Consider the following 12,749-nt stretch of genomic DNA (forward strand, 5'->3'; position numbering starts at 1 on the left):
AGCAGAAATCCAACAGTTTGTGAATATACGCATTGGGGAACGTATTAACCAAATTAACCGACATGAGTAAAATTAGGCTGGTTAGAGGTTATAAATGTTATATGCTGCGTGTTTGGGTTTGTGGCAGCAACATAACCGTTGCGTCCTTAGATAGAGAACAGAGGAGATTAAGGGAAAGCTCAGAACACATGGCTCATCTTGTGTACCAGGCTGTGATACTGATTCTGGCATGTGCCTAATACGATACAAAATGAATGACTAAATTCTTTGGTTGGGGGTTGAATTTGACAGCTATGGTTGCAACTTTGGCTTTAAATTTTAAAAAGAAACTGTAGCTACAAAAGGGAAACTACAAAATAAAAATGCATTCAAACATTCATCTCAAACGGCATATTTTAAAGAGCACCTTTAAGTGCTTAACAATAATTTGAATGCCAAATAAATTACTCTCATATCCTTTAATTTTCTTAAAGTCATCCCAGATATGACTGCAATAAAGAACACTATATTCTGCACCAAACAAGAGCCAAGTTCTATACCAATTATGCACACATGCACACAAACAATATAGGTAGACATTTATGACTAGAAAAATCTGTAAAAACGAATTAAACACAGTGGAAACACTGGAGTTTTGTGATGTCAAATGAGCCTCGGTGTGAAAAGCTCAAGGTTACTGGGTGGAGGATAAGCCAGCAAGGACATATTTGGTCAAAGATAATTGTTCTTGGTAAATCAATGTTGAAAGACAAACATCAGGGGGGGGTATCTACAGACCAGGGGGTGTAACACTGCTTTGGATGTCAAACACAGATGTACACTAGAGCCTTGTATGGGTTTGATTTTTTTTTTTTCTCATAGTAGGACAGTCAGTAATGGAGCCCTTTCTCCACAGCCATCTTGTTATTCAAGGTGTGAGAAGACACAGATTAATGTAACAGCTACAGTAATAACTTTTGAATTCAGCAGCCAAATAATGGAGTGTAATGATTTACTTAAAAATATTTTGAACACAAATGAAGTTGATAACGTCATTGGAAGTACAATAGAAAGGAAACTAGAATGGCACTCACTAGATCACATACCTCCGCCAAGTTCTTATGAAACCACATTTAAATTCACTTGATCTGCACCAAATTGTACACACTCATAAATATCAGTCCCCTAATTATGCCAGTTTTTTCATTAAGATCCGTTAATCCGTTTAGTAGTTTTTGTGTAAGCTTGCTTCCAAACCAACACAGCGACATAAATTTGTCTTGGTGCAGCAGTGCAGTTATCATGGAAAATTACCTTGACATAAATTAGACAGAATTTGCTGCCACCTGATGTGAACACATGTGCTCTGTTATTTTGTGTTTTGTCATTATTTTTTATGCTTTGACAATTCCACATATTAAACCACCACAGGGAAAAGGGTTATCTACAATCTCTTGAATGTAAAACTAGAGTAAATCTGTAAGATGCGAAGGATTCAGACACATGATGCTGCAAGGTCTGTCAAATGTCATTTTCTGGTGCATTGTCAGATTGGTTGCTGAGGGCAAACACGAGTGATGTACATGCACTGAATCATGCACTCTATGCTATATGCTACACGGTGTCAGACTGTTAAGGGCCTCCTTCTAAACCAGATGCACAGCGGTTCTGATTGCTACACTTCATCCACTAAAGGGGTTTCCTCCCCCACTCACCTTGGTGGTGTCATCGTGGGAACGTTGATAGCGTTTCCAGCGGCAACCATAGATCCCAGTGATACATGACAGACAAAGCTGCCGCTCATAGACCTGGAGGGGTTGGTGTTTCACCATGCTCCTTCAGTCAGTCCTGGTCCTGCTTCCAGACCTCTAACATCCCACTGACTATTAAGAACCCTGTAAGGAGATGAAAAGAGAAAACAGGATTAACATTGAAGTAAGCAGTTACAAGTTGTTTGGAAGACCACATTGGATAATTCATGGACCTGCTTGAAAAGCACCATGCTTCTGAGGCAAAACCTAGCTCCCATTTCCAATGACAACTGAGAGTGGAAGCAGCTTTCATAAGTATGATCAAGGAGAAAAGAGGGCTTGGTGAACCGACCAGTAATTGACCATTGTGTTAAATTACATTGACCATGAATATATCAAGCAGTCACTTCATATCTGAGCGGAAAAGGCAGCATGTAGTTACTATCTCTTCCTTTCATGTCAGGCCAGAGAAAAAACAGGGAAAGAAAAGGCCAACAGGCCTAACAAGAATGTTATGTAACAGTGACATTTGAGCAAAACACTTCAACTTTCAGTTTAAAAATAAATGAATAAAATCAGCGTATTCAGCTTTGGGGAACATTTATGGGATACATGGCAACAGAACCTGCAAACAAAACAATGATGATTTGATGTTGTGAATACAAACAGGGCTTTTATATCATTTAATGTTTTTATCTGAAAATGTTAAGGCTTTTATCAGGGAGGCACCCTACCCTGTGCCTACTCCAGCTCCACTACCTCCTCCCAGTGCGGAGGAGCAGCAGAGCACCAAGATACTGCTGAAAAACCTCAGCACCCATTCTGTAGCTCTTGGCTAACGCTGTTGGAGCGACCACAGGAAGCACCAGGCGGTGTTAGCTGTAAATATTCAGTCATAACTCAAGTCTTCCCATTAACTCAAGTCTTCCCATGCTGCTGACTCAGCACCGATACTCTGCTATCAGCAATAACAGTAATGATAGAACAGAATTGCTGACTGTTATCACAAGTTTACCTCACCCTCCGGGGACATGACGGAGCCTGTTGTGCTGCTGCAGTTTCAGATGCATAACTTTGTTTAATCTGGGGTTGAAAGTGCATGCTGGTGTCGTCAAAGCATTAATAATGTGTAATTAATGACAGCTCTTTGCTGATGAGTCAAATAAACACAATTAGAAGTATAGACACACCAACATGCCTAGCTGCAGTTTGTGAAGCAGAGCTAGCAAGTGGCTAAGTCTCATCTGATGTTCCAGAGGCTTTCTGCATGTTATACTCCTCTTGCTGTAATCATGCCGTCTCCGGCTCTGGGCAGCTGCTCATTAACATCTACAGCAGGAACCATGTTTCCTGTTATTTGTATAACTGCTCTGAGGAGGGCGGGCCTGACCCCGAGGGTATAATAATCCTGGCCCACCCCAGCAGGACCACAAGGGTCTTTGACAGGCAATGTGCAGTGCTGCTCTATGCCTTGGAATGAAAAGGTTGGAGCACTATACTTTAATTAACCACATACAGTGAGAGCAATTATAGATCATTTAGTGTAAGAAGAAGACAAGGAAACAACACGTAGTGAAAAATAAAAATATTCTAAAAATAGTTGTTTTTTAATCTAAACTCTTAAACACATCCCATATCAGCATTTGCAAATTAGAAATAACTTGTGATGTCAAGCAATTCATTCTGAAGAGTTTGGATTTTCTCATCAGAAGGAATGACATCAGTATTGCTAAATTAAAAATAAATACTGAATACTAGTGACCCTATTAGTCAAACATTTTAAGAATAGCAATACCATGGTTGGTGCAGTAGTCTACTCATCTTAATGCACTGACTGTCAAACAAAATCAAGCTCAGACCAGAGGGAGGCTGAGACTCACATTGCTATGTCCCACCAATGTTCACCAGTGTTTAATCAATAATCAACTTATCTTATTTGATGTCTGTACCAATGTATTACCCAACATTTAGCTATATGCTTCCAACCTCACCTAGTAACTACACTACAGGGATTAAGACCTAAATCAGGCATTGTTGGACTACTGCTCTTCAGAAACTTCTTCCGAATAAACCATGTCTGTCGGGTAAATGGAGATTATAATTTTGTGAGAACAGAATTCAAATTTGTAAAGTTTGCAAAAATGCAAAAAGGAAAATAGCACAAAACCTGCTGCTCTATATAATGTGTATGTGTACATGTATACATTTGTTCCCACTCTCTTTAATAAAAGGCAAAATAGGGCTTTATCCTTGGTGGGAGTATGTGCTCTCTGAGTGCCATTCAGTTGGTATTTTATTTATCTTTTGCCATTTTAGTGTCATGTCTTTCATACAATTCCTTCACGTAAAAAAAATGTAGTCACCAGCATTTAACTCTTGTGATCTAGTTGATAAATTGAAATCTGACCTAGCACTACTTTAAGAACTACACATTAATTTTAAGTACATTTACGTGGCTGACGTAAAAAAGTAAAAATAAAACTATTAATTTACATCAAGTCCTGTATCATTAACACACAAATGCCAAATGACATTTCAACTGGATAAATTATTTATTTTAAATATTGATTGACCTGAAATTCAGTGATGGTTGGGTATAATTAATGACTTCACACATGAACAGAAGACAAATATGGATGTTTGGGCACGTCGACCACGCCTTTAAGACAGAAAAAGAAATCGAGCAGCGACACAGTGAGTCTCTGTTGGTGCGTTCATCAAGGCAAAGTAACAACCACTTTCTGCACTGTCATGTTGTCACTTGTTGACTCATAATGTTCAAAGCTGTAGCCACAGCAATGTCTCCATGTTGTAATATCAAAGTGGTTTATGTTGCGACATGTTTACCTTCCAAAAAGCTTCCAGTCATGGCAGTGTCACAGCCACTTGTATCCTCAAATATAAAAAATATCTCACTCATCAATGCTACTTCAGTTGAGCCAAACATCAGAAATCTCTTTAATTTCAAATATTTGATGTTGGAGTTTATTATGCTGTAGCTAGACAGAGCAGCACTGAGGCTACAGATTTGTCACCTTGGCTCATCACTCTTAACTTCAAAGTTCATATGCTCCAGCTCTCCTCTGGGCGGTATAAACACAGATGGAGAAGTGCTGCAATTAATTCCTTTATCAGCACAAATTCTCAGCAGAAACTCATAACCCCTAGTGGACACAATAACATTAAATCCTTCAAGAGACTGCAATGAATTGGCAAAGCGAAGTGATGTTTTGCACAGTAAGACTGAATGGAAGACTGCAGTTATATTGCAAACATACATGCAACTCCTCTGACAAGTGTAGAAATGTGACCACCGTAAGGAGAGTGTGCTGCACTGTCACAATCACTCATGTCACAGACACAAAAAACCCAAGTCACAAAAGCTGATCATCTTAATAAAAAACAACTGAACACAAAAGTTGCACATCAGGTTTTATAATTAATTAATCTTCTTCTTTAACCTTCACACAAACCCTGTCATCTGCATTTTCATTCAAGACTGAAACAGATTCAACAAGTGAAATCAACAAAAACAGGAGCAGCAGTTTTCTTAACATATGTGACTGTCTCAAGTTGTCCAGCTTAGGTCAACAATTGGGGTGTATGAAAACCCCCTAAACGGCTGGTGTCATCTCCTTTTCTGCTGCCTCATTTCCTCCCATCAACTGGCCCGGCGAGGGAAAATAGTCTGCAGGGGAGGAAATGTTTCAGCAGATTCCCTGGCAGAAAGCAGTGTCTTCTTCTGACAAGGGAACTGAAGGAAAGGCCAAGCAGCAGATAACTATCCAACCCACTAGTGACAAACAAGAGACACTTAAAAGAATAGTTGACCAAAATAATTTGACAAATTATGCTTAGTTAGCCTCTACACTGTTATTAAAAACCCAAGTCATTTACAGACTGGATAAAATCAACGTAATACCAGCTCAATATCACGAAATCCAATACTACAGGCTTGCAATTGTCAGTGTCGGCAGTACTGCAGGTGTTGTAGTGGACTATTGTGGTGAAGATGCAGCCAAGCCACAAGGCCATGCTTTCTATCCACTAGTCCATCAATGTTCCGACCCTCGCCTACGGTCATGAACTCTGGGTAGTGATTGAGTGAAAAAGATTGCAGATACAAGTAGCTGAAATTAGTTTTCTACGTAGGGTGGATGTTGCTGTGGCTACCGAACCTCAGGTAAACTGAGGAAAATGGATGATGGACACTTTCCAATTCAATACAACTCTTGATATTTTTTTATTTTTCAACTAGATTGTGTTACAAGATGTTGTGGTTCATAAATCGCTGATGAATCGAAGCGTTAACACAGAACTGAACGATGTGACACTCCAAGCTTCACAATCTATACTGTAGGGCCACTGTCAAGTGATCTTTTATTGTTCTCTGTATGTTAATAGACAATATAGCAATAAAACTAGATACAAGCACCTTGGTTCCACTGACACTAAGACTCCAAAAACAGCATGGAGTAGTCTTTTCATAAACAAAAGAATAAATACAACATGCAAATATCTATCTGCATTTAGTAATCTATTGTCTTCTGAAAACCAATCATCAACAAACATCATAAATTTCATCTTTTCGTGATCATGTCTTAACGATCTGAACTGAGATGTGAATTGACACAGAGTAAATCACCATTGAGACTTGGCTAAACCATGTGGCATCAGAAGATGCCTGTGAGGGAGTTGATAAATGACACATCGGTGATAAAGCACAAGCTAACAAGCAATGAGAGTCATTACATCAGCTCAGCAATGACAGTCGAAAGCTCTCACTCGAGAGAGACTTGCCAACATTTAAATTAAGTCCTGAAAGATCCATCATCACTGAAGCAGTACTCTCAGTAACTCCCAATACCCACCTCTTCTGCTGTTTAGTCTAAACAAACCATTGTTGCTGCTTTCTGAAGTAAATCCTGCCCCTTCCTGTGCACTGCAGGACAGAACTGCAATAAAACACGCCTGTGTTTATAACAGCATATGTGCACACTTTTATAATCCAGTCGTGAATAGAGTCATTATTGTGTTATGTTAAATAGAATATCGCACTAAATTCAACATAAAGATTTTTTGTTTAAAGAGGAATTTAAAGCATACACTCTGTTATCAACAAGTCTGTGAGGTTATAGATAATGCACTTAAGAGTCCAAGCAAAGGTAAGCACAGATAATAAGGAAGAATACACAAATGCAGGATACACCTCACACTGCTTTCTTTAATTCCTCACACCATGAGACAAAGCCGGGTGAGTTTCCTGGGAAAGAAAAGAAATGAAGACATGTTCTTACTGGCCAGGCAGACTGCATAATGTATGTTATTATTATTATTTCAAAAAGGGGAATGGGAGAAACTACGATCATTATATGAATATTAAATAACTTTTATATAAAAAGAGAGCTGTATAGAAAGAAAAGGGACAGTCTAGCTCTCCTTAAACCATGACAGGTCACAAAACAACCATTAAATCAGAAAAATGATGTGCTAACTAGACCCATTTTCCTAATTAATCATTTTTTTCCCATTACATTGTATCATAAATTCATATTATCTTGATGGTACATTTTGAAGGCAGCAAAATAATGCCTGCAATCAACTGTATCATAAAGAACAGACCGTGTCTCACAACTAAGTTTGAAAATTTTTCAAAGACAATGATGTAGCAATAAAAAAAACAAAGTTAACTGACTTGCGTTCACCGTGTCAATTAACCCTTTCACAATAAATGTCTTCTCAGGCTGTAAAAGAAACAGTTTCATTTAGTTTATTCTACCTGTATGATGCAAATAAATCAGCCAAACAAGTTACACCCATCACTATGTGCTGACAGACTAATTAATACCCTCTTCAACTATGTAGGAGTTGAGGAGCAGAGGATTCAATTGTGACGTCAGAAGAGAAGACATAAAGTCTTGTAAACAGTACGATGTAGTATCTCACCCTCTGTGGAAACAGATTTCTCGCTCCTACCACCTTGTTTTATGTGTTGTTGTCAAAGAACTTATTAAGGTTCCAAAACCCATTGCTCAAAATCATCAACATATGGACTGAATTTACATTCTACATTTCTAAATCAAGTTATCCATTAACTCCTTGTCATCTCCATGACATGAAACATCACCTAGTTAAGTAGCACAGAACCCTTGAGTTGCAGGTTCAGAAAAGAAGCATACAACATATTTCCGTTAGTCTTAAAGTATTGCATGTTGTGCATTAACAAATATTTGGGTTTTTTTTCAACTAGAGCTCAGAATTGTTATTAATTCATACAGAAATCTTCTGCATTAACCACTAAAAACAATGTTTGGCAAGTATCCATGAACGGTAATCTTAAGTGCAGTCATAAATATTATCAGTTCAGCCCAAGTTATCAACATAACTCTGAGAAAATCCCATTATCATTCCCATGAGTCAGTGTGGTGTGTGGCAGAGACTTGTGCCTTCAGCTCCTGTTCATCCTGAGTCTGACACCACAAACCGCCAAGAATTGCCCTGTCAGCTGCACCAGTCACTGACGATTTTACATGGACAGCAATATTTAAACTATTAACCTTATTTTGAATGAGACACTATCTCGATCATGATGTTTTCATGAGTTGCTAATAAAATATTCAGTTTCACATGTTAAAGAGTAAGGTCTGGTTATGACTCAAGTCTATATTAAATCCTAACACTTGTTTACAAATCGAACATGGGCATGTATCGTCCAGCAGTTTGTATGTCAATATTGAAAATGCTTTGAAAGCTGAGGATGTTATAATGTGAATGTATACATACCTACATAATTTGATTAAGGTGAGATTATTCCAGATGTCTTAATTCGATTCAGAATTAGAAAGGTATTCACAAAATGCTGTTTACATCGCAGTCTATTATTTGGATTATTGCCTTAATCTGGTTGATATTGGTTTCCATGTCAACATGTCTATTGATAGCCATTGCACATGTAGAAAGAATTTGATTTAGGACACTACTGAAAACATCAGCTTCCTTGTGCGTTTCAGACATATGTTAAAGGTCCACATGGTAAGAAAGACAACCTCACAACATACTTATGGTTTCTCAGCCAAGTAGAGTATATTTTTTAGATTTATGTATCTACTCAATCCAGGCATCTGTTGCAAGAATTACCAAGGCATTTCAATAGCTTTAGGAGACAAATGATTGATCTATGATAGAAAATAGCCATCGATTCCACTTTGTGAGGGCCACCAGGGTCGACCATGCACTTAAGAATAGGAATGTGTAACAATTAGTAGTCTGCTTTCATAGAATGTGAGGTGACACATCAATCGGCCTTTGGTGGTGCCAGTTCTTTGACATCAGCTGGGTTACCTTCAGAAAAATTCCCCTTCCCAAAAATGAATGTTTTATCTATACAGCATATAAGACCTGAGACACGAATCAATGTTTCTCTATCTCTCAAAGCTTATGACAGCAAAATGGAAAAAAGAAGAGTTGAGTATTTGACACATACTTGTTCAGAGACACTTGTGCCAGAACATTCTGGCCTGACAAATGAGAATAGAGGGGTACTGTAAAATCTTCACAAGGGTGTTAATGTCCTTCCTGCTCATATATAATTACTATTATTTCTGAAACTAACAGAACCGATTACATCAATCATGTTGAACAACTTTATCCTCTATGAAATTAACAAGGCTTAAAAAAAAAAAAAAAGGCACTGCATTAATGTAACAGTTGAACAGATAAGTGGGAGAATGGACAGCTTGATGGAGCACAAACAACTCACTGTTAAGAGAATGATTGTCTTCTTGTGCCCAATTTTCACAGCAGCTTACAATATCAATAGATAAACTCGCGATAGCTCCACATATACGTTTACATGCTACCGGAACTTGCAATACAACTATCAGCTATCGCAAGTTCTCACTGATCTAGTCTCGGGCCCCTTGGGCGAGAGCTTGTACGGTGTGTGCGCACAAACATGAGGCTAGGAGGATATCAGAGAACATTTAGGCGAAAAACATGGTCTTAACGAGGCCATTTTGAGTAAAATTTGAATGTCGGGGCCAAGGGCACTTGGATGAAACCACAGGAACAGTATGTAGGCATTTTATGTTTTTTTTCTGGGTTTTTTTTACGTTTGAAAAGGTTACTTCAACTGTATTCGATTTGGCTGCAACGCCGTTTACCCCTGAAACTACAAAACTGTTTTGTGGACTCAAACACTCATTCCTATCGACATAGTGGTGAGTAGATAATGAGCGAATTTAGATTTTTGGGTGAACTATCCCTTTAATGCCTTAGTTTGTGCCTTGCAGGGTAGTGAACAGTGCAGCAGTAGCTCAAAGCCAATGGGGAATAATAAATAAAAGTAACAATGAGGAGAGATGCATTGAAAACTGGTTGACAGAGGCAATAACTTGAATAAGGAGTGTTGGGGGCAAGGCGCTGGTGTACGGACATACTGACACTTCTCATCTCACTGCTCATCAGACTGACAGCTCATCAATCTGAAAAAATATGGGGCAGAGATAATCCAAGAAAATAATAATAAAATCACAGGCCATCAGTATCTTCAATTTAGAATATTGAAAGCAGGAAGAGGAAGTACCATGACTCTCATTAATTTCCATTATTAGGGCATGGAACAAATGACTGGGAGAGGAAAAGTAAATTGATCTAATTTAAGATTTAAGTGTATCAATTGACATGTGGATTTATAATACATTTTTCATCCTGAGATCATAAGGAGTATAGTCATACATATGAGTATGAAGCCACCTCCTAGGGCTGAAGAAAGGTTTGGTTTCTGAGCAAAGGGGATTTGATAGAGAAGCAAAGTTGGTTTAATAGAGAAGTATGAGCTGGCATGTAGCTGCAGGGACAGAACTTGGCAAAGCAATGTAGATAAATAAACAATAAAGTCGTATTATGAGCTTTATGGAGCCTTGTGAATAGGGGGGGTTCATAACTGATTTATGAGTTTTTTGCAAAGTCAAAGCAATACTTCTCCACTGAGGCATCACCTGTGATACCATGAATAAATTGGAATCTACATTTTGAGCAGCTAAAGTGCAAGGATAAGAATATTACTGATGCGCCTAATACATGTGTTTCGGAGTATGATGGGAACTTAACACCCGCAGTTACCCTTTGTGGGGTTTGAAATCAGAAACTTCCTGCTGTGAGGTGACAGCACTAACCTCTGATCCACCATGCTACCGTTTAGGCAGCTGATGCTGCGTGGGTCTGAATAATTATCACTTTAAAGACTAGATGACACAGACTCTCTGTTTAATGTATATTTGCACCGAACCCCCTCATCAACTTCAGCATAGCCTGTGGTTATAGATCTCTGGAGAGGCACTGAACAGGAAAGGAAGCATCTAAGACAGGAGGTGGATTCAGCTGAGAAGAGCCAATGGACATTTACAGGAAGCCCAGGGCTCAATGTCAGTGTCCATGATTCATACACAAAGGCCCAGTTCAGACCTGGTATTAGCATCCTTCTCAAGTGATCTGATCTCAAGTGGACAGCTTCATGTGCAGGTGCGTTTGCGAGTCGATCATTCAATGAAAATCAACCTTCTTTAGGCTTTGTGGACACAAAACATCTCTAACCACACTGAAACACCACCTAACTCAATCATACATAAAACTATTGGGAAAAAGTGAAATTAAGACCTGATGATGGCACTAGCTGAAAAGTGAAAATGATAAAAAAAGAAAAGAGGCAAATTAATTTGTCACACATATCATGACAATCCATCCAATAGACATTTCTCTCACAACCACAGATGTGAACCTCATGGCTAACCCAAACCAATTAACAAAAACTAAATGTTTCCATTCATAAGGCCATGTCGCTAGAATGGATAAAAATGCAAATGTACAGCAGTAAGATAGGCTATTTAAGAAGGCTATGATTTTCTACCCTACATGAAAGCAGCTAAAAGTAACAAGCATGCAAAGATAAAAACAAGTATATTCAGATATACTTTCTGTTTCTAAAAACCACGTGTTGGGTGAGAAAGAAGGCCAGAACAAAAAGACAGGGGTATAAACATAGTTTTGGGGAGAGTAGGGGGTATAAAGACGGCCTCTTGTCAAGCTAATTTCAGCGTGCGATTACCAGCCACATCTGGATCATATTCAAGCTTTATATGAAAAGGCTCTTTTTTAAACAACTTTATAGTCTCACTTTCATCTGGATTTGATGTTCCTTCTTGCTGATCATTAAATCTGTGATAGTGAAAGAGAACTACGCTTGAAGCTTCTACCCAGCTAGCCTGGCACGTCAGCAGCTTCCATTAAACAGCCAGTTCCAGCAATCCAAGCACATACTGGTTAAATCACCAAACAGTTCATAAAATGGTTAATTAACGTGGTAATGAGAGAGAAAAAAGTATGCAGATATTTTTGGATACTTGCCTACATAAAAAGTGCCCATGTACGCATGTAAATAATGGATTTTGAATGTGTATACAGGCAACAGATATACCTTCAATTACATCTCCAACCCACTTGAAATACTTTTCAAATAAAGATCCAATTCGTTTTTTGTCACTGCTTTCACAACTGCCTTTCCCCTCACCTGTCAAAAGAAACCACTGCGACAATCAATCACAGAGTTGTTTGCTTCCTGCAACACATAAACATACATGTGTAATTATGTTTCATAGAGGCATGACACATTCAGGTGTTGAGGTGATTTAAATGATTCGTTCTTTGGCTAGTCAGATTGTTGTAGTGAAATCGGTGATTGTAATGAAAGCTACATGCCTTGCATATCACTGATTGTATTGCTGCCTGGCAGAAAACTTTCAATCATTCCTGTTACTCAACCTGGAAACACAGAGCAATGGCAGGAGGAGTTTTGACCCCCCCCGGCCTCTCTGCCTGTTAGGGCTGCGAAAACGTATTCTGGGGCTGGTTCCTAATCATAGGTGATACTGTGGTGCTGATACTGTGGCCAGGAAAGCAAACATCTGACAAAGACATCCGTGGCATGCAGAAACACGGCTGAAACCATTGTTGTACTGTGTG

General features: G+C 38.7%; 1 protein-coding gene across 7 annotated transcripts in view; it reads right to left on the reverse strand.

The window, feature by feature from the left end:
• Positions 1–12,749, reverse strand: part of gdpd5b (glycerophosphodiester phosphodiesterase domain containing 5b) — a 51,972-nt gene that overhangs the window by 32,529 nt on the left and 6,694 nt on the right. For 6 of the 7 annotated variants that reach the window (XR_004615751.1, XR_004615750.1, XM_034603356.1 and 3 more), the window contains exon 2: positions 1,695–1,874. The exons of the other annotated variant lie outside the window; for it this stretch is intronic. Coding sequence is in view for 4 of the 6 variants with exons in the window: in XM_034603356.1 (XP_034459247.1) it covers positions 1,695–1,811 (117 nt within the window). In the remaining 2 variants the exon portion in view is untranslated. The remainder of the gene's footprint in view (positions 1–1,694; positions 1,875–12,749) is intronic. 7 annotated transcript variants of the gene reach the window in all.

This window comes from Hippoglossus hippoglossus, chromosome 13, assembly GCF_009819705.1.
Source record: "Hippoglossus hippoglossus isolate fHipHip1 chromosome 13, fHipHip1.pri, whole genome shotgun sequence".
In the NCBI taxonomy this organism is placed as follows: domain Eukaryota; kingdom Metazoa; phylum Chordata; class Actinopteri; order Pleuronectiformes; family Pleuronectidae; genus Hippoglossus; species Hippoglossus hippoglossus.